Below are 20,830 nucleotides of genomic sequence, written 5' to 3'. Positions count from 1 at the left end.
AACTGAAACTGCTACAGTATTAATAACATAGAACACACAACATAAAGAAAAGAAGAAGAAGAAGAATTAAGATGAAAAAGCCTTCCTGAATAGAGAGATTAGGACAGCCCTTTATTTTTATTTTATCAATATCTATAAGGGGCTAAAATTAAATGCAGCTAGATTTTCGGAGTACACGTTTCTGAGCTGGTACTTTAAAGTATTTTTAATGAAATAAAACAAATTCCTACATTTATTATTCTGATGCGTGGCTCATACATTCAGAAAGAAAACAACCAATGAACACCTGTAACGTCAGACAACGATTGTCAGCGACCGGCCAATGAGTGGCATTTGGAGGCGGGACAACATGGCAGGAACTTACTGTACAGCAGTTAGCTCATGAGATATGAAACTGTAATGCTTTGAGGAGGAGGATTGTTTACCTTTGACGGAACTCGTATTTATAGACCTATTAAAACATTATTTGCATCTTACTAACATTTAATGTCGGGCATTAATACAAAAAGTGTCGGGGAAGATGTGTAGCTAACGTTAGCTGAGGAATGACAACAACGTGCTAACTTGGCTAACAAGTAAACACGCTGCTTCACGCTGGCGTAACACACAAACACACGCAAGTGAATGAAAGACAACGTGGCGTGAGGGTGCTTTAAGTTACCTCTAGGGGCCACAAACACTAAGGATGAAGAAGTGGAGAGAAGGGCAGCGACCGCACAGGCGACGAGGCGGCTCCCAACGCCACGGATGGTACAGAGGCAACCGGCAGAGATCAACACAGGACGAACAGTGGTGTGTTTAACGAAATACTGTCACATTTGTGTGGTGCTGAGTTTCAGAAATGTGATATGTGTCATAGTCAAAAACCTCAGTAACCGACATTCATTCTTTTGGTTAATATCAAGGACCATTACGTGTTTTATACCTGTTCACAGGTATGGGCATAATGATGCAGGGCCATCATATAGAGCATCTCAGAGAAGAGATGAAAACCAGTCTGCCTCTTCTTCCTCCTCCTCCTCCTCTTCTTCATCATCCTCATCTTCCTCCTCTAAGACCAGCAGTGCTGCACCAGGTCAGTACCAGACATCAGCCCCTCACCCTTGCTTGTTCAATGGCTGGTTTATTAATAATAATAAATTTAATTTGTACCACACTTTTCATTCATGGTTAAACTCAAAGTGCTACAGCATTAATAACATAGAACACACAACAAATAGAAAACAATAATAATAAGAGTTAGGATGAAAAAAGAAGTAAGATAAAAAAAAAAAGCCTTCCTCAATAGAAAGGTGCAATTGGAAGTGTTAGTATCATCTTCTCTGGTGTTATGTCAGAAACAAAACTGAGATCTAAGTCATGACAAGTAACGTGCACAGTGTATTTGGTAGTTGCTCCGAACTGTCACAGTAACTAATTCTTCAACAGTGGTTTATATAGACTCATAGTGTCACTTGAAGACACTGTTAGAAACACAGAAAAATAAACTTGAACGGATGATTATGTTTGAAACCCTTGAAAAAAATCCCAATATTTAACATAATTGTAAATATTACATTACATTCATATCAAAAGCAAGTTACATTTTTTCCCATATACAATATACACAAAATTATAGGGAACAGTTTGGGGTTCAGTGTCTTCTTGTTCACGGACTCCTTGAAAGGGGCAGTGTCCAACTTGAGCTGAAGTCGCCCCTAGTATTCCCACTATAAACTGAGTAACAGGCAGATGTAAATTAAATAGCTAGAAAAAAAAGATAAGCATCAGTTGACCTCCTGTTCTTTCACCAGATCTGCCAGGTTTCTACTTTGACCCGGAGAAAAATCGTTACTTCCGCTTGCTGCCGGGGCACAACAACTGTAACCCTCTGACCAGAGAGCAGCTGCAGGAGAAAGAAAGGGAGAAACAAAGGAATAAGATGCTCGTAGAGGATGAAAAGCCCAGAAAAGTAAGTCTGTTGTGGGGATAATCATTTCCGTCTTTCTGCTTTTAGCATTATAACGTCAATTTCATATCCTTCAAGAGAAGTGGAGCAATCTGTGTCATATAATCATATGAGTCCAATTGAAAACTGTATTCTTGTAAACTGAGAAAAAGCATTTTGGCCATGACAAGAGGAAATGGCCTGATACTTTGGCCTGATTGCATATTGCACACTAGAGTTCACTGTTTGTTGATTTCAGCAGAGGCAAGTGGGCCCCATATCTTCTGGTTTATTTCATTAGAAGAAATGCACATTTTATATCATAACAAAATAAGAGATAAATCATAACTAAACATCAGAGATTTGGCATTACACAGCTGGGAATGGTCCTAAATGTGCACACACACACACATTCTGTCAGCCTGGGTGAGTTTCATTGCTATTTAATGATGGGACATGTTGTATCATCTTCTCTATAGAAAGCACCAAGAGCAGGACTGAACACTTCACTGCTGCTGCAGAAAAGACATCTTGGCCTTTTACCTCAAAACTCCTATTGCAGGTATATATACATAGACACACAATTGTTTTCTTTATATTCTCAAGTCCCCACAGTAAGTTATACATTTCTGTGCCACAGCTGCAATACATTACAGAAAACAAAGTGTAACTGTAATGCTAATCAGTTCTGCATGTGCAGAGTGAATTTTCTTTGGAGCATTGCTGCCCCCTAATAATGATGCTAATAAAGTATGATTTGTGTTTCAAAAATAGTCATAAAACACTGTCAACATATTTTTTTGTGAACAACAAATGCAATAATAACCCAAATGGTTTCTATTAATTTTTTTTGGCAAACATTGCTGTAAATAAATATGCAGACACGCATTGTCAGATAGGTCAGAGAAAGAGTGTAAATACTTCTGGTTTAGTGGACTATCTGCAGATAGGACTAGTCAGTGTTACCATGGTTACTGTGTGTGTGTGTGTGTGTGTCTCCAGGCTGGTCCATGAGGTGAAGGTCAGTGGAATGAGACGCCACAAACTAGAGATCCAGAGCACGGACAACAGCAACCCCAACACTGACAACTTCAGACTCATAGTGGTGAGAACACACATAACACACACGCACACACACACACACTAGGGCTAATATACAACGTGATACTGTGATTCTTATAACTAATACTGCACTTGTAATAGATGCACCATGGCATAATTTAGAGTTAGAAAAACTTTTTAAAATCTCAATCTTACCCCCCCAACCTCCTTTTCTTTCTCAGGGGGACTCGGCATGTGAGCAAGTGTTTACAGTCAATGATGTGTCTCACGGAGGCTGCAAGTACGGCATCATGAACTTCAGCAGCAGCAGCCGGGGTTCTCTGTCAGTGGAAATGTGTGACAACCTTTACTTCACCAACCGCAAGGTGGAAATATTTCACTGGAGCTGGAGCACTGACTATGAATATGCACACATTTGTTGTACTCTACCTTTCTAATTTAGCTGAATGTTTATTTTTAAAAAATGTAAATTAATCTCATAAGCTGAGACGTTTAAATGACTTCAGAACTGTTGAATCCACTTCAAATCCCTTTGTATATCTTGAAATAACAAGAAATCACTTTTGTAGGTGTCTAAAACATTTTTTTTGAACCACCTTATTTTTTTCCCACCTGCATTCTGCGAAGACCAGCCCTACTCTGCCTCTGATTGGCTAGTACTTGTTGCCTTCGTTCGTTAGGTTTAGGCATGAGGAGTTAGATGGTTAGGGTAAGAATATCAGGGTAAGCCAATCAGAGGCAGAGTAGGATCGGGTCTCCGCAGAATGCAGGTGGGGAAAAAAACAACGCCTTTTAACTCAACAGCAGTTAATTTTGAAAATTATGCTTTGACTTAATGTGTTTCAGGTGAATTCCATCTGTTGGGCTTCAGTCAACTACCCAGACTCCCATGTGTTGTATCCTTCTTTATCTTTAGTAAAGCTCATGGTTGGTCCACCTAAAGTGTTGCTTCAGATTATTAGCAACACTCATTCGTTCTTTCTAATCCCTTATATGCATGATTTATATGTGTATTTTAGAACAGTGGTTCTCAAAGTGGGGTCTAGGGACCCCCAGGTATGCTTTAGGGGGTTCCAGGTGGTCCCAAGCAAAAGGGGGAATCATTTATTTTCACTATAATTTCATCCATAAGTAACACAGTGACAGAATATATGACTGTTTTGGTCATGAGTTTCATACACTTTCTGTAATGGGGGACCCTGGGACAAAATCTTATCATATGGGGGTCCGTGGTCCAATTTGTTTCAGTTTAGGAGTCCTTGATGTGAAAAAGTTTGGGAACCATTGCTTTAGACTGTATAAGATTTCCATTTGTTTTGAAAGGACAGGGCTTTTATTTAACAGGCTCTCCATTTGAAATGTGTCTCATCTCTGTCGAATGATTCCTGATGTCACACAGCAATATTTCACATAGATCGTCATCATTTTTGTTTTCCACAAACATCTTCTCAGCTCTCAGTGTTGTATTTTCCTTGACTGGGCCGACTGTCAGACTGTGTCTGGTGGGAGTGGCAGACACTCCTGGCTGTGTCAGTTTACTTCCTGCTTCCCTCTTCAGTAACTTCAACCCAGGTTAGATTAGTATTTTCACATTAGTCTATTATATTTTACTGGCAAGATTTTGTCAGAAAGCTTTGGTTTAGAAGTGGCAGTTTCTCAGAATAATTATGATCCTTTTTAGTCCATGATCCCTTAAAAAAGACTTCATGTTGGCTTGGTTTTGTTTACCTCCCTGTTTTCTCATTTCTCTTCTCTCATCCCTTCCCTCAGATCAGCCAGGGATGCTGTGTAGCTTCAAAATATCCTCAGCCTGGTCTTGTGCTTGGTGTCTCAACCCCCAGTTTGACAAGACCTTCAGCACTGGTCAGTCCGACCATCATCATTTTTCTTGCAACTCATAGTCAAATCAACTATAATCAATCATAATCACTGGCGTCTGTAAAGACGTAAGATTGTTTGCTTGGCTGGTGCTATGGGGTGTTTAACAATCTCCTAAATAACACTATGTTTGTTTGGGCAGAAACTAGGCTAAAGCAACACATACTGGAACCAAAATCGTATAATTTATCAGTCCAACTCGGGGTTCAAATTTGATTTGGAATACAGAGTAACCTAATCGCCGATCATTGATGTAGATGATTAAAATAATGACAGTATTAAAAAACTGATCTTGACAGGAGAGCTGGTTACAGGCCAGTCTTCTAATAAATGATTGTACATACAGTTCCTCTCCCTTGATTTCTAAATCTAAAATAATGTGTTCTTGCATGTGTTGGCAGGCCTGTCTCGTAGGGTGATAGTGAAAGACGCAGAGACGGGACGGACGCAGACATACAGCGTTGGCAGCGACGTCTTGGCTCAGCAGTTTGCCCTCAGGGTGAGTCATCTGTTACATTAAAGCGATTAAAGCATGCTCGAGTTAACTTGGAATATGTTGTGATTTGGATTTAAATATGACTAAGGACAACATATGAGGGCAAAGAAATAAAAACACTTCTTTTTTTTTTCCCCAGGTCCCTGTGCTGTTTAACGGCTGCCGATCGGGAGAGATCTTCAGCATTGACCTGCGGCAGCGAGGACGCAGAGATCAAAGCTGGAAAGCCAGTCGCTTCCATCAAGAATCTGCCATCACGTCTGTACGCGTCCTGCAGGATGAGAACTACCTGCTGGCTGCTGACATGTTGGGCCAGGTCAGGTTATTGGAGTGAAAACAAGAAAACTTATAAATTGTGGGTTCTGAATTTTAGACTTTTTAGATTTGAGCCAAGGCTGTGGCTCAGAGGTAGAGCAGGTCATCCACTAATTGGAAGATCGGCGCTTCGATCCCCGGCTCCTCCATGTCAAAGTGTCCTTGGGAAAAATACTGAACCCTGAATTGCTCTTGAAGGCTGTGCCATTGGTGTTTGAGTGTGTGTGTGAATGAGCATTAAAAAAAACTCCTGATGAGCACGTTGGCATCTTGCATGGCAGCCTCTGCCATCAGTGTATGACTGTGTGTGTGTGAATGGGTGAATGTTGGCATGTAGTGTAATGCGCTTTGAGTGGTTGGAAGTCTAGAGAGGCGCAATATAAATGCAGCCCATTTACCATTACCACAACACAATTATCCAAATCCAAACTTCAGTGCGGGATCCAAGTCAAATTCCAGGATTATTCAAAATAACATTTATGCTACATGAATGTTATTATTACTGCACTGACTTTGTGTGTTTTCTTTATTTGTGTGCAGATCAAGCTGTGGGATGTGCGTGTGACAAAGCCAGTGCAGGACTACAAAGGACACTATAATGAGCATGCCTACCTTCCCATTCATGTCAATGAGCCTGAGGGACTTTTATTGGCAGGTAAGAGAGGACAAAACCTTCTAGCTTCCCCAGTTTTGCTGTTAAACTGACTTGGTCAAAGAGAACCCAGGTTTACATCTACTATGCTCTGACATATGAAGTCTATCAAAGATACACCTCACATATATATCATATTTCAGAGATAGTTTGACAGGATTGAAACCTGCCAAAGATGTCTTAACTCTCCTCAGCTTCTCTCCCAAGGTGCTTTCCAACTCCAAATGGAAAAACTTATTTTTTCTTTCCGCAGTGGGTCAGGATTGCTACACAAGGTTATGGAGCCTGAAGGACGGCCACCTTCTGAGGACCATCCCGTCACCCCACCCGGCTGCAAACGACCTGATTCCAAGCGTCGTCTTCTCTTCAAATCTGGGCGGATGCAAGGGGCTTCCCGGCCTGCTGATGGCTGTCAAACACGACCTGTACTACTTCCCATACAACACCGACTACCAGGACGGAGGAGAACTGCAGGCTGGATGTTAGGAAAAGACTGAAAGTGCTTTCTGCCACAAACTGTTACTTACATATCTAATAGGTATTGTAAGATTTGAAGGGTTTGGCTGGATAAAGATGTGATGTGACTATTTAACCCAACAGCCAGTATGCAGTTAATGTTCAAGATGTTATAACGGACTTCTGATTGGGAAGACCTCCTTGATGTTGCATTGTAGTCTCAGGGGAATGTTATTTTTCACACGTATTTGTGCCAAAAGGAAACAGAAGTGCTGCATTCAAGAGTGCACACAACTACTACAGTTGGCTTACTGTCACCTTTAGAAGTGCACTTACATGATCGACTTACATTTTTAATGGAAAATTAGGACGTTGCTGATCTAAATTTGAAAAGGACAAGACTGTGTTTACACTATAACTCAGAACAGTTTTAATTGTTGAATGATATTCTCATAATCATTAAACACAGTGACCTGTTGAATTGTATTTGTTCCTAAATGACACACACACACACACACACAGACTGTTGAGTTTCTGCAGTTTAATACATATTCTATGAGCATACATGAACATAAAGGTATTGATTTGTTCCGTGTGATATCTGTAGTCACTGAACATCTGTCTGAGATAGAACAGCGATAATGTCTGTGATTTCAGCTTATTTGTTGACATCATAATCAACTCTCCCGGTTGAAAAAAAAACCTCCACTACAGTCAGATCTCACAATGCAGAGGCGTCCAGTAGAGAGCCGGACCGTAACATATGTTGTATTTGTCAGATATTTGTCAGGTAGTGTCTTTTTGCAGTAAAGACAACCTTGAATGTAACTTAACTTGTTGCTGCTGCTCATTAAATGCTCCTAACTAACTAGCTACACAGCCTGAGTTGACAGATTAAAGGATTATTCTTCTAATTATCTCCCGTATTGAGGGGCCAGCCTCAAAAATAGTTTTAAGTCTTTTTCCGCACCATATTCCTACTGTGAGCCAGCCACTATATAAAAGCAGTTTGTTGCATTTCATCCCATGTCAGTCAGATTTGTTAACAGAAAGTAGTTTTGACATAATTAAAAACAAAACAAGGCCATTTAAAAATTTCCCTATTAAAGTAAACGTTTTTCCCCATATATGTATATTATATGTAAAATTTAAACAGTCAATGTGGACAGCATTATTAAGGCTGTTCTATGATAACCCGCCAATCCAAATGCACAAACAACCATAAAGGGATTATGTAGTTATTACTATTAAGTAGTTATTACTAAGTTATTATATACGTTGGAATGCATCTCTGTGCTACAGTACACCAGTGGCCGCTGAATCCTCCCGAAGCCAAAGAGTGACAGGAAAGCTAAAGCGTGCAGGGGTGAAGCAGAGGAAAATACAGTAGACCCACTCAAACATGGATCAGAGTGCATTTTTCCGAATGCTACATCCAGGATACCTGCAGAAACAATCTTAGAATAAAAGTGCTGGAAACAGTATAAGATGCTAAGTCAGTAACGCTATTACTAAATGGTTTACATGTTTATCCCCAGACTACAAAAAGGTGCTAATTGTACTAGTGGGTCACACTGAGAGGGATTGTCAAAGGGGTCAGTGTTTCATGTGCATTATTACAAATCTGAAAAGATCAAAAGGGGTACATGAAAATTTACCTGAACTCAATTGCAAGCAAGCATGTACAATACTCAGTTTCATATCTCTCTGAGTGGTTTCATCTCTTTCCTTCTTGATATTCAAGTTTCACTCTGACTGGTATTCTTCACAGTGTAAAATGTAGGCATATTAAAGTGAAATAGCATCACAGGACTGAAAAGTGAGGACAGCGTTAAAAAAAACGAGGTCCAACCTGCCACAGACAGTCTAGTGACAGCCGCTCAAATGCCACTAAAAACAACAGGGGAGCCTGTAAGCCGGAGACGAGGGGTCAAAAAGTCAAAAATGTCAGTTCCAGTTTTCATAGAGGCCGGCGTCTGTAACCGTTCTCTCTTTGACTCCAGCTGCTCTTCCTGCTAGAGCTCCCCAGGTTTTTGGTTGCAGCCGTTGCAGACCCTCACCGGATGATCCCAGCCGCGGGAGGGCACGGCGCGTCGCTCCTGGGAGCAGTCTTCACACACGCCCTGACCGCAGGCGCGACAGTGATGGATGGAGAGACGAGGGGAGAACTCCCTCTGGCACTCGCAGCAAGAGTGGATGTCCTGATCTGGGACCCAGTAGGCCGGGCGTGCTGCGTCTTTCACCAGGCCTGGACACACAGGAGAGGAAGCAGCAGCTGTTAATATGAGTCTCAGCAGCCATTGACTGATGAAACAATTATGACTTCTTCAGTTAGGGGAATTATAATAATACGTTGTCAAAACTAGCATTAGAAAGTGCTTCACAACGAACACACAAAACAACAATAAAATACAGTCATGTACGAACAAACAAGGCAAGCACAAGGAACAAATGAACAAAACCCAAAAACAATGGATGACTAAAAACCACAAACAAAACACCAGGGACAAAATGCAAAAACAACGGGCGAACTGAAAACCCAAAATAGAGCAGTGCAAAACCAAAGCACAACGCCAAGAACAAAGCACAGCACAACACAACAGTCAAGAGTAAAAATAAGCAAAAAAAATCAAAGAAAAATCATAAGAAAAGGCTTTCGATAAAAATAAGTCTTCAAAAGTGATTTAAAAGAAAAAGGATCTCAGGCTGCTTGAAATGTTTTTAATGGCAATTAAACTTTTTCTCCAATATCATTCAGACCTGTTTTTATAGGAGTTAACTGACTGTTTTCACTGTTGAACAATAGTTGACTGGAGTGAAGTGATCTTTATCTGCATCGTTGTGATAATTCTCACCGAGAGGTATGTCGATAGCACCGACTACAGCTCCTAGAGTGTTCTGAACTGCCTCCCCGACCTTCCTGGCTATCAGGGTGCCTCCCTCCTCCTCCAAGGCAGCATCCAGCAACTCTGCAACAGAGAAACATGCACATCAAGTCACACACATTGCAGACACACCCATGTATTTTGTTAGCTGTTTAGTTTTGTTTGTATGCATATGTACGTATGTGTGGATGAATCTACTTGATGCACACACACACACACACACGCTGCAGAAACAATTTACCCATCGAAGACAATAGAGTTTGTCTTTCATATCTGAGTGACTTCAAAAGCTCCAAATGCATACCAGTTGGGATTCCCCTGTTGTGGAAACATGCATCGCAGACACGAACGGGAGCAAGGCCCCAGCCCCTCTCCGGGACCGGCCGGGTTTTAGAGGAGCAGGCATCACAGAAACCCTCTCCACAGGCACGGCAGTGGTGCTTGGTGTCATTGGCCTGGAACTCTTCCCCACATTTATGGCATTTCTACAAAACACACATTCGGGATTACATGAATCTATTTTCAATTGATAAAAAAAACAACAACTTTGACAACTGACATAATAAAAAGTTTCGGTATGTGCAAGAATTGTTTTTTAGCCTCTTGTGGGTAAAACCTCTAAAAAAGGACATAATGTCTGATTTTTCTTATTGGAAGTATGATTTGTCTCTCAGCCATCTGTCCTCATTTTCACCCTCACCACCGCTGCATCTAAGCAACAAATGTTCCTCTTGAAAAAAATCACATCTTCGTTTTAAATTTTGCATAATTACTGCATGTTTCAAACTGCTAAACGATTCTGTAGAAACTGATTTAACTGTTAAGTGTCAAATAACTTGAGTAAAAATGCTAAACCAAGTTCATTCAGACTCTGAACTGTGTATCAAGTTGGGTTTTACTAAAATGAATGACAACCTAGGACTCTATAGCCCCTCATTTGCTCTAGGCTGGTGGTTCTCAAAGTGGGCTCTAGGGTTGTGGATGTGTGAGAACCTGCATGCACTCATGGTTTTGTTGCGTTCTCTGGCATTGAGTTTTTTTTTTACTTTGTGTTTGTATATTTTTCTAGTTTTGGTTCAATTCTAGTTATGTACCAGGATAAGAGAGTTGGGTTTCCAGTAGGTGGGAGCGATCTGGTCAGTGAGCCAGGAGGTAACTGCTTTGGCAGGCTTGACGCTGAGTTCAGACACGGACTGAGAAATGTATTTCACTCCATCCAGCAACCTCTGTGCAGCATTGTTGTTGTCTTTCAAAAAACCATCAGACTGAAAAGCAGACAAGAGAAGAGCAAAGAGTACATACATATAACAAAGCTTCTGATGCGCATATCATACTGTACCTTGTATATATAGTTAATTTAACATTAATTGTGTTGGTTAAGTATTTCAGTGATGATACTACATGTGTGCTTCACTCTCACAGACTCGTATTCTGACAGAAATACAATAATTTGACACTGTTGATTTATGTTTAACATTTATACTCATTTGGCTCCCTTTTGATCAATATTATAACATGACACTAGTTATTCTGAGCATCTATATATGACCAACTGGCAAGAATTAACTGAAAATGCAGCTCACAATGGACTTGACAACATTCATTTGACTTAAAACCTGAAATCTTGGCTTGCAACTTTGTTTAATTGGTTTAAGCAGAATCTCATTTAGGCTGTTCTGCTGCAGCCTTACCCCGGGCCAGATGTGCTGGATCTCTGTTCTGACCACTGTTTCCACTGGGTCCTGGTTTCCATACCAGTACTGCCTGCTTCTGTAAATCACTGCACAGTTGGGGCACTCGATTACATACCTGGACCAAGATGAAATAAATTCAGTTCCAGTATGATGGATTATGATTATGTCGCTTTAGAGGTTTTTACATGTATTATAACCTGCTTACATGTAAAACCAGCTACAATACATTTGTCATAGCATTTCCTGTTATAACTGAACAAGCTAAAAGTCAATGAGTACAATGTTCCAATTTTACACGTGGGTTGATCACGCTTGGAGGTTTTTTCCAGTTTTTCACCTTAATGAATGACTATGTCTACGATCATTTGTGTTAGCAAGGAAGTCATTTCCAGTCATTGTCCAAATGGTTCTGTGGCAGCTGGACTCACCCAGACCAGGCGTAGATGGCCAAACCAAACCACGGTGAGTCAGACGAGGCTGTCGTTTTAGGAACCACTATTACCTCCTTCCCTCCCTCGTAGCAGGCCTGAGAGGTTCAACACATACACTCAGAACCACATCAAGCAGGCTAATTCACTGTGTGCATGTGTGTTTGTACTTGCCTTGCAAGTGTAGATGCGGTTGTCGTACTGCGCAGAGTAGCGGCATCGATGTTTTGCTTCGTGGTCGAGTCCCTCCTTTAGGTGATTCATGCTTTTCTTACAGCCTGAACTGAAAATGGGAGCAAACCGAGTCAAAGGCCAGAATTTGTTTGCTTGCAAATATTAAAGGGATAAAAATAACGATGGTTCTTTGAGGGTCCTGACTTTTTAAAAAAATGATTCAAATGAAATGCTGTTGAATTACTTTATCATTTAATAATGAGATCATTTACTTGTTCATTTACACCTCATTTGAATGTTGTTGCTCATGCCCCCTAAATAAAATCACTAATGAACAGGTATAATGTTTTGCTCATGATAAAATCAGACTTAGCTGCCATATACTTGTAAAGTATAAAAAGCTAAATCGATTTAATCGTAGCTTCATAAAACCAGAAGCCAGCATGTGAACCTTCATCATACCTCAGCAGGCCGTTGTAACATCTGAGAATGTTCATTTGAATGAATGTCATATTTGTTTTTTCAGTATAATGAATGCTCATTTCTGATTTTTGATAATGAACTGCAATTGTTGCAGCAAGGAGAGAGACACATACCCACAGCTGAGGCAGAGGCTGGAGCAGGTGAAATATTCATCTGGAAAGAAGGAGTTACTGGTCATGTGCTCGTCTGGAATCTCCCCACTGAAACGTTCGCTCAGGGCCTGATGGAAGGAGTTACGGGGAGAGATTAAGGGATAGGAAGAGTCAATAACATTAACTGTAGATCATGATGGCTTTACAGTGTCAGCTGAATGCATTAAATCACATGATAAAATGTCCAGATGCGTGACTATACAACCCAGACTTACTAATTTAGAGTTGCTGCACACTTTTTGAAATCAAATTTAATGCTTTTTAAGACCTCGACAGAGAAAATTTAATACCCTGTCCACAGCAGAACGAATGCACATTAGGGCTGAGCTTTATGTTTGAAATCAACTTGACAATATTAACAGGGATATTTTCCTGGATATTTTTGTATCTCCATATAACAATCTAAACTGTGTCCCACTGTTATGCTTGGCATTAGATAAAATTCTTTGTGTTAAATGAAACAATTTTAATTTAAAAATTATATTTTAATTACAATTTGCTTGGAATCGTTCTTGCACTCACAGAGTCGACTATAGTTAATTCTCTCCATTAAGATACATATACATTACAGTATATCTTATCATGTATATCAGTCTTTCATTCACTTAAGCAGCCCATTAAATCTGTAAACACCAGCTAAGCGGTCAGCAAGTTCTCCTTCATGTTTGCCGTTGCAGCTCCGCACCAAAAAACATCATTATCCAGATTCTAGCTACTATCAGAGATAACAGAGGACTTTGTGTCGTCTCTGAACCCCCTGGCTAACTGTCTTTAGCTGAGCATCATCTGTACTGTTTGTGTTCTTCTTTAATCCTGTTACCTTCGTCAGAGCAGGTGGCGGCCTGTGGAGCACTGATCAAAACATGACCGGAAAACGAAAAGAAGGAGCTGGACTGGACTGAGTCATGACTGAAGACCAAACCATATTTAAATAAGTGAATCCTGGAGGAGATATTTCTCATGCAATTAGGCATCACCTCAAATTTAAGACCTACCATAACTCAAATAAGACTTTTTAAGATATTTTATGACCTTAAATTCTGACAATCTAATTTAAGACATCAATCAAGCATTCCTACCTGCAGAGCCTTGTAGATGACACTGGCAGAACGAGGCGAACGGGTGGTGTTGTTGTCCAGCTGCTGCTCCAGGTTGCGCAGCAGACCACTGAAGTCTGTAGGGGGGTTGTAGGTTCGAGTTCCACGGTACTGGACGGAGCTAAATGCTTCAGGAAATAGACCCAGTTTCCTGAAACGCTCCTGGAGCAGACGATCTGCCGATTCAGACGGTTTGTCTAGAGACACAGAACGAATAATGTCACAGACAGAAAAGGGCATGAAGGAGAAGAAGCATCTTTAATGATGACATGATTTGATTTACCCGATCCTAACAGCTTTGTGTGGACAGTCTCATGGAAGATGATGACAGCAGGGCCCAGAGTGGACAAAGGAACATCTAGACCACAGCGGGTGGTAGTGGCTTTTAGCTCCCTGGTGAAATGTTTAAGGTAGGCATCTGAGGCATCACCGAGAAACTTGAAGAGATCGTCATGGAGACGGTCGGCGTGGGTACGATAGATGACCACATCAGAGATAGCCAGGACCTTGAGGAGCAGCCGGGTTCGCTGACCTTGGTTGGCTCCTGATTACCAGTGAAAAGAGAATAGTAAATACCTGAAATATTTGTTTAAACTTAAGTGGTAATTGTGAAAACAGAAACCTGCTATCTTTGTTTATATTATACAACTGAGCAAACACATTATTTGTCACATACCAGCTCCGAGTAGTCCCTCTGTGTCGATGACTACCACCTGGTGCACAGGGTCCATAGCTGCCCACACACCCACCGTGCAGGACTCTTGGGTGGGGGAGGTCTTGAACACTTCTCTCCCAAGGAAAAATGTATGGTTCAGGGTGTGAGACTTGCCCTCCCCGGTGTTTCCAAAGATGGAGACCACCTTGAGGAGCTCATCTGGTCTGCAATCCAGTCTGCTCACAAACTCCTCCTCATCCTTCACCTAAGAATCCACACAAGACAAACCCCATTGTCATGACATCACATTAATACAAGGTGCTATGAAAAGTTTTAAAGGTTTTTTCCAGGCACTTACACGCATCTCCTCCTTCTCATCCACCAAAAGGAAGCTGCACACTTTCTCCAGCTTGGCTTTCAGGATCTCAATCTCTGACTCCCCAGCCGTCACATTGTTCTCGTGGGGAGCTTTGGCTGGAGGGTAGGGTGTCAGCGGGTGCTTTCTCTTGTTAACTCCGCTGTGGGTGCGTTTCTGGCAGTCCAGACACAGGTTGATCTTACAACCCTGGCAGCGCACCACCGCTCTGAGCCGTCCACCGTTGGCAGAGCAGCTGCTGTCACCTTTGCATGAATCACAGAAAGGAACGTGGCCTGGCGCAATCTTGACCCGGTCATGATTCCTCATCCGCTCCTGGCGATGGAGCTCCAGTTCACAACGGGCACACTGCAAGCTGCCGCATTCATCACATTCAAACGCAGCCTCATCGGAACCCCCACAGGCATAGCTCTCCTGACAGACTAGGATTGTGTTCATTTCTTTATCTACAGCTGGACCTTGACCACTAATCTCAAACCTCACAGGTCAGTACAATACCCTCTGTGTTGATAACAGACGGGAACTATGACTGAGAGTAGAGCTGGGCAATATGGACAAAATCAAATATCACAATATTTTTGGCTAAATATCTCAATATTGATATTGTGACAGTATTGTAGGGATTGGTCCTTTCACAAAATATTTACACAGTGAGATTTTTGATAAATAATCATCTGCAATGTGGATATAATGACTAAATGGGTAAAGGCAAATAATAAAACAGCTAGAACAGTCTGGTAAGTTCAGAAAATGACATCACTTTAGTGTAATGCAGCCTTTAAAACCAGGAAAAGACAAAACTTATGCCATATCACGATATTACAATATCTAGTCTCATATCACGATATCGATATAATAATGATATACTGCCCAGCCCTTACTATGAGTAATTAGGATTGCAAAAGCAATGTAGTGGAAGACACAAGATTATGGCACTGTTAAGTAAATCTCTACAATCACATGTGATACAACCTTTTTTTGATCAAACTCTCCTAAAAGCCAATTCACTAATGTGCAATACTGTCGAATCATGTGCTATGAGATTATCAGATGATATGAGCACAAATTATTTCTGCTAACTATCAATAAGGGCATTCAGTCTGTAGTAAAGCAAGTCCAGGCAGCAATATCAAACACACATGCCCAGATATGTATGTTATTACTTTATGTTCTTTGGCACAACAGTTTGCTAGCCAACATTATCTACCCAGCATCCCTTGTCTTGTTTTAGTAATACTATACAGATCAGATGAGTTGCTCCTTAAGAAGGTACGTTAGCCCGGTATGCTCATCCCTTTGGCTTAAAAATACGCTAAGAAACTCGGTAACTAATAATTTTATCTACCATTAGCTAAACAAAGAGACACACTGCTGAAAAAAAACAACCTTCATTTCAGTCAACTGACCTAGCAGTGGCTGCCAGTCCGACCGACGTCGACTGACTCGTTAAGTAAAACGCTGCCTCAGCACAGTCTAAAACTGGACACGTAGACTATCTAATAACACACCGCCGACTGACACACACAGCTAACGTTGGTGGAAAAAGTCAGCTGGCTTGAGCAGTTTTGTGTCAGACTCCTGTAGATGTTGTTGCTCTCACACCAGCTGATCGGCTTGTTTTTATCCAGAGGTCAAAAGTCATTACAAACACAATGCATTTTGGGAAATGAAGGACCATGGAGTAGCGTGAAATGACAAGCATTAAACCACTGCGTGTTATTCTATTTAAACCGTTGTCTTCTTGTTTTATATTATCTATACTAACTTTTACTTTCCGAATGGTTTCTATAGTTAGCTTAACAAAAGCTACTCGGCTACTTACAGAGAGCGTAATGACGGCTGCCCATAATGCTGCGCACCTTCCAGCTGCTATTGGGTCCGCTTGTATTTGTCGTCAGCGTACACCGAAGCTAACCCGGGTGGACGGAGACAGCACTTGATATACTAGCACAGCGTGTTAATATCAAGCACTGTGTCATATATAGTTTATTATTAGATATATTAAATATTTGAAAGCCTCTTGTTGTTGTGAGATTACCACTGTGCGTTGCTTATTGCACTTTATTTAAGCCACTTCAATTGATAAGCACGGACGACCCGGTGTTAATAACGAGTGTACCCAAAGTGAGGCTTGATTTTGGCATCACTTCGGTTGTATTTATTCCGGGTATTCACTAGTGATGTTGTTTCTTTTCTTATATTCTATTTAATTGCAGTAATTTAGCATTGTATGCATGCACTCATGTTTTCCTAATTCGCGTCGCAAAGAAAGCACAACTTTATATCTTCATACGCCGCTGACCTTGCCTGTCCACGGATAGCTAACGTTAGCTCATTGCTAACCTAGCAACAGTGTTAGGTCGGAGAGTTCAATCAATGCTCGCCTTTTTACTTTACTCTCCGCGTTTGTATTGTGTGCGTGTATGATGGAGGACGAAACCTTCACCGACATCAGTGGCAAAGCCATATCTCTGGACTGTCAGAGTCACTCCAGCTTTTGCAGGGAGTTCACTGTCAGCTCCCCCAAAGTGTCCATCGGCAAAGTGATGGCGTACACCTGCTCTGTGTGGCTTTTCGCTTACGCCGTGTTCTTCTTCACACAGGTATGACTAATCCGTCGATTTAGTGTAAAACTGTTATTATAGAATCGAAATACAACGTTTCCGTGTGTCCGATAATTTCCCCTGCCCATAAAAATATAATTTAACTAAAAACTCAACTGAAATACTTCTTACTGTATAAAAGCACCAATGGTCATATTGCCACATAATTGATATGTCACATTAGGCATTCAGACAAAAAATATTGCATTATTTGATTTTTTTTGTGAGTATTGTCCAGGTCTAATAACAATTATTAATTTACCCATGATATTAAAGATCCACCGATATTGATACCGGATATTGGTCTGATACTGACTCAAATAGCTGTACTGGTATCTATGACAATGGGTCAGATACCGTTATTTTAATAAAAAAAATAACTCAGTAAATTTATATCTATGTATTTATTTGTTATATTTTATTTTACAAAGTTAGGCATGTTTAAATCAAGTCTGATGTTGCCTTACACATAAAGAATGATTACAGTCTCTTCCACACATTGAGGCATACAGCTTATTAAACACTGGTATCGGATTGGTACTCAATATCGGCTGATACCCAAAGCCCAGGTATCAGTATCGGGACTGATGCTGTTTTAATTGTTACTGATGGTTTATGTGACGTGTAAAATAGTTTTCAGAAAATCCTTTTTGTTTGTATGTTGAATATAATGATTCATATAAACACACATCTTGAAATATCTTCCCTCTCTCGCAGAACACTGCTGTTCTGTCCAGCGCTATACTCATCACCCTGGTCGGCATGATGCTTCACATCCACTTTGTGAAGGTGGACCACGAGTCCCTGCTGGTCATTGGCTCCTTAGGCATTCAGGTGTCCTCCAGCTACGCCTCAGGACGTGAGACGACCAGTTTCATTGAGATGAGCAAGATCAAGGACATTGTCATCAATGAAGCTATTTACATGGTAATTAAAGAAACGTATAGCCCTGTGTGCAAATGTATAGTAGTTATATTGTTATTCTATATTATTCACACTACAGTCATATCAGTTTATACTTTTATAAGATGAGTTGGTTGATGTTTATCATTTTTATTCCAGCATCAGATCATCTACTACCTTTGTGTACTGTTGAAGGACTCTTCAGACCCTAATGCAGTGTCAAGTGTGGTGCCATTGTTTCAGGTGAGGATGAATGCAAGGTGTTCTGATATCTCAAAAGGCAACTTGCTTTTGGTGTTTCTCTTCCTCCTGTATGAAATATAATATTAATCATAATTATAAGAAGAACTTGTTTCTAATTTATGTCCTTTCTTTATCTTTCAGAGTTCGAAGCCGAGGCTGAACTGCTTGGTTAAGGTTTACAAAAGCTGTCAGGAGATTCTTTCAAAGTGCTGACGTCATACACTGAGCAATGTTTCTGGTCATGCAACATGTCTTCAATATTTTCTTGCAAAAGGGGAAGGGGGGTATTTTGGTACATCCGTACTGTGATTTGATGCATTGTGTATTTTTCATGGTAATTTTCTATTTCTCCTTTTCTCACCTGTATGTTGAAACACACACAAGATGAGAATGTAATCTGTTAGATACCAAAGAAAGTGTTACCACATTTTAGAAAGAAAAATATTAGTTTTATAATGACTTTATGATGTACTTCGTTGTATAGTTACTTGAATAATATATGAAAAATAGCTCTAGTCTTAGATCACCTGTTTAAACCTTAACAGCCTGACCTTGTAACTGACACTGTATTGAATGATAGAAACCATATTTAAGATTTTTGCTTTCTAACTTACTTATGAATTTAGTTTTCAAGTGACTTATTATGCCAATTTCTGTATTCTGTCCGAATCTGTATTCTGTATCCACACTGTATTTTTGGATGAAAACCATTTTTTTTTGTTACAAAATATTAAAAAGTCTTGATTACTGTTGCTGATACACCCATTATTTACCAGCATTGGTAGATAGTTTATATGCGGTTCTTGTGTTTTTGAGGAGCTTTACTTCCCCTGTAGGGGGCAGCACCACACTGACTCCAGCTCATTCATTTATCCAAACTGTTGAAAATTGAAGTAATGACTCAGCTCTGTTTGATAGTCCCCTTATGTAAACTGATTTTAATGACAGAAGGAGACTGCTTTTGATTATACATATTATAGTATATAAAAGCTGAAAGTTTTAGAAGTGGTATAAACAGATGTATGAATATGCAACGATAGATGTGCTGTATGTACAGTACATATTTACAAGTAAACATCCAAGCCTTCTTCCTCAAATACATTTTCACTTCCTCATAACTATGTGTACCTTCATTTCCTGAGGTAGTTGGTCATGTTTAGGCGTAGTTGTCACCGAACTTGTGATAGCAAGACCTGTTTTCAGAAATGTTACTCGAGGTTACCTGACAGGCCAAGTGACATTAATGAGTGTATGTAGAATCAGGTTCAAATGGACTTTTGTTGCAGAGGAATGACACTACTAACAGTATCAGTAGTATTGGCCTTAACTTCTGATGAGATTTCTTAATAATATAAGAATATAAATGCTGACCACAAAAAGTATGATGCCAGATCTATATTTTGTCTCAGATCATTTCTCGAGGTCTAATAAGTTTATTTTTGAACTCACAATTAATATCGATACTAAATACTTTTGAATAACTCAGAAGTAAGGAAGCAAGGGCTTTTGAGTGCAGAGCATTCACTCAGTATTTACTGTGGCACCTTTTAAGTAAATTGCTGTGTTGTATATTAACACAGAGTATGTGTTAAACAGTTTCTGCCAAGACAAGAATCCATTCCTGCTCAAAATGCCTTGTGGTTGTAACTAATATATGACAATATGACTGAAAGTTTTATGGGTCTCCATTGCCCACAGTTTTAAGTTCAGAGCCCTTGTTTTCACCACTGCTTGGCCTGTGTTTCCCCTCCAGGCCTTGTTCTTTCCATCCATTCTTATTCTCGATGACCATCTGCAGCTCCGAGTCAGACCTGTGTGTGAACTCGGTGCTCCACAGGCCAACAAAACAAGCAGAAGGGTGTGACTTTCACGGGGCGAAGCGTTACGCTGCTGTGAAGAGTGACCCTCTGACAGGATAATAGTCCCTCCTGGAGGTGCGAAACAGCCAGGAACCAAGCAGAGGAGAGAACCTGGGAGTGACCAGGAGTGACACCTAAGGGCTGTTGAATAGGCCTCATAAACCAGCACCCCCACTCACCCCCTGAGTGTAAATCAAAGGTTGTGTAGAGGTTTGGCAGGCCAAAAACACAGTGAGGCTTTCTTCATCCAGAGGTGTGGACTGTTAATTACCCCTGTTTATAATGGGGCTGTAATGGCACTTTAACTTTTTTGGTTCACCTACAGTATTCCTGTGGATGTTCCTTCTTCCAGTAATAGTGATAACACTCCCACTACACTTCATGTTCCTCTCAGTTTTCATTAAAGTTGTGTTTTATCTGTCTCATCTATCTGTCTCTATCTGTCTCTGTTACTTAAACAGTAGACATTTGAAATCTGCCTAGTGTTTTGGG

General features: G+C 40.5%; 3 protein-coding genes across 6 annotated transcripts; 2 read left to right on the top strand and 1 right to left on the bottom strand.

Moving 5' to 3' along the window:
* The first annotated feature begins 322 nt into the window (after positions 1–322).
* Positions 323–7,267, top strand: wdr21 (WD repeat domain 21). The gene is made up of 13 exons (XM_067572990.1): positions 323–792; positions 936–1,075; positions 1,794–1,951; positions 2,407–2,489; positions 2,930–3,032; positions 3,211–3,354; positions 3,836–3,885; positions 4,482–4,561; positions 4,760–4,852; positions 5,269–5,366; positions 5,503–5,679; positions 6,219–6,333; positions 6,584–7,267. Exons 1-13 carry the CDS (start codon positions 686–688, stop codon positions 6,814–6,816), a joined length of 1,581 nt encoding a protein of 526 aa, XP_067429091.1. The 5' UTR covers positions 323–685; the 3' UTR covers positions 6,817–7,267.
* Positions 7,268–7,312: 45 nt separating this feature from the next.
* zfyve1 (zinc finger, FYVE domain containing 1) lies at positions 7,313–16,620 on the bottom strand. 4 transcript variants are annotated; one of them, XM_067572988.1, is made up of 13 exons: positions 16,553–16,620; positions 14,713–15,830; positions 14,376–14,619; positions 13,983–14,243; positions 13,682–13,896; positions 12,564–12,670; positions 11,968–12,076; positions 11,794–11,891; positions 11,363–11,480; positions 10,766–10,936; positions 9,976–10,156; positions 9,642–9,755; positions 7,313–9,034 (listed from the first exon to the last, which is right to left on the bottom strand). In XM_067572988.1, the coding sequence occupies exons 2-13, from the start codon at positions 15,166–15,168 to the stop codon at positions 8,802–8,804; spliced, it is 2,307 nt and encodes a 768-aa protein (XP_067429089.1). In that variant the 5' UTR covers positions 15,169–15,830; positions 16,553–16,620; the 3' UTR covers positions 7,313–8,801. The 4 variants fall into 4 exon arrangements, with proteins under 4 accessions (XP_067429089.1, XP_067429088.1, XP_067429090.1 ...); XM_067572987.1 differs by lacking the exon at positions 16,553–16,620 and adding an exon at positions 16,137–16,546; XM_067572989.1 differs by lacking the exon at positions 16,553–16,620 and adding an exon at positions 16,137–16,546 and having other exon boundaries at positions 14,713–15,085.
* Positions 16,621–16,871: 251 nt separating this feature from the next.
* Positions 16,872–19,231, top strand: pigh (phosphatidylinositol glycan anchor biosynthesis, class H). Its single transcript, XM_067572995.1, has 4 exons — positions 16,872–17,333; positions 18,051–18,260; positions 18,396–18,479; positions 18,621–19,231. The coding sequence occupies exons 1-4, from the start codon at positions 17,154–17,156 to the stop codon at positions 18,690–18,692; spliced, it is 546 nt and encodes a 181-aa protein (XP_067429096.1). The 5' UTR covers positions 16,872–17,153; the 3' UTR covers positions 18,693–19,231.
* Positions 19,232–20,830: the final 1,599 nt, after the last annotated feature.

The sequence above is a fragment of the Thunnus thynnus genome, chromosome 18 (assembly GCF_963924715.1).
Source record: "Thunnus thynnus chromosome 18, fThuThy2.1, whole genome shotgun sequence".
In the NCBI taxonomy this organism is placed as follows: domain Eukaryota; kingdom Metazoa; phylum Chordata; class Actinopteri; order Scombriformes; family Scombridae; genus Thunnus; species Thunnus thynnus.
This window is presented reverse-complemented; position numbering and strand designations above follow the sequence as displayed.

Excerpts from the sequence above, each read along its gene's own strand:
- pigh (XM_067572995.1), top strand. The coding sequence starts at position 17,154 with ATGATGGAGGACGAAACCTTCACCGACATCAGTGGCAAAGCCATATCT. Across the intron at positions 17,334-18,050 it reads CCGTGTTCTTCTTCACACAG|AACACTGCTGTTCTGTCCAG; the intron begins GTATGACTAATC and ends CCTCTCTCGCAG. Across the intron at positions 18,261-18,395 it reads TCAATGAAGCTATTTACATG|CATCAGATCATCTACTACCT; the intron begins GTAATTAAAGAA and ends TTTTTATTCCAG.
- zfyve1 (XM_067572988.1), bottom strand. The coding sequence starts at position 15,168 with ATGAACACAATCCTAGTCTGTCAGGAGAGCTATGCCTGTGGGGGTTCC. Across the intron at positions 11,892-11,967 it reads ACCGCATCTACACTTGCAAG|GCCTGCTACGAGGGAGGGAA; the intron begins GCAAGTACAAAC and ends TGAACCTCTCAG. Across the intron at positions 10,937-11,362 it reads TCCAGCACATCTGGCCCGGG|TCTGATGGTTTTTTGAAAGA; the intron begins GTAAGGCTGCAG and ends TCTGCTTTTCAG.
- wdr21 (XM_067572990.1), top strand. The coding sequence starts at position 686 with ATGAAGAAGTGGAGAGAAGGGCAGCGACCGCACAGGCGACGAGGCGGC. Across the intron at positions 793-935 it reads TCAACACAGGACGAACAGTG|GTATGGGCATAATGATGCAG; the intron begins GTGTGTTTAACG and ends ACCTGTTCACAG. Across the intron at positions 5,367-5,502 it reads CTCAGCAGTTTGCCCTCAGG|GTCCCTGTGCTGTTTAACGG; the intron begins GTGAGTCATCTG and ends TTTTTTCCCCAG.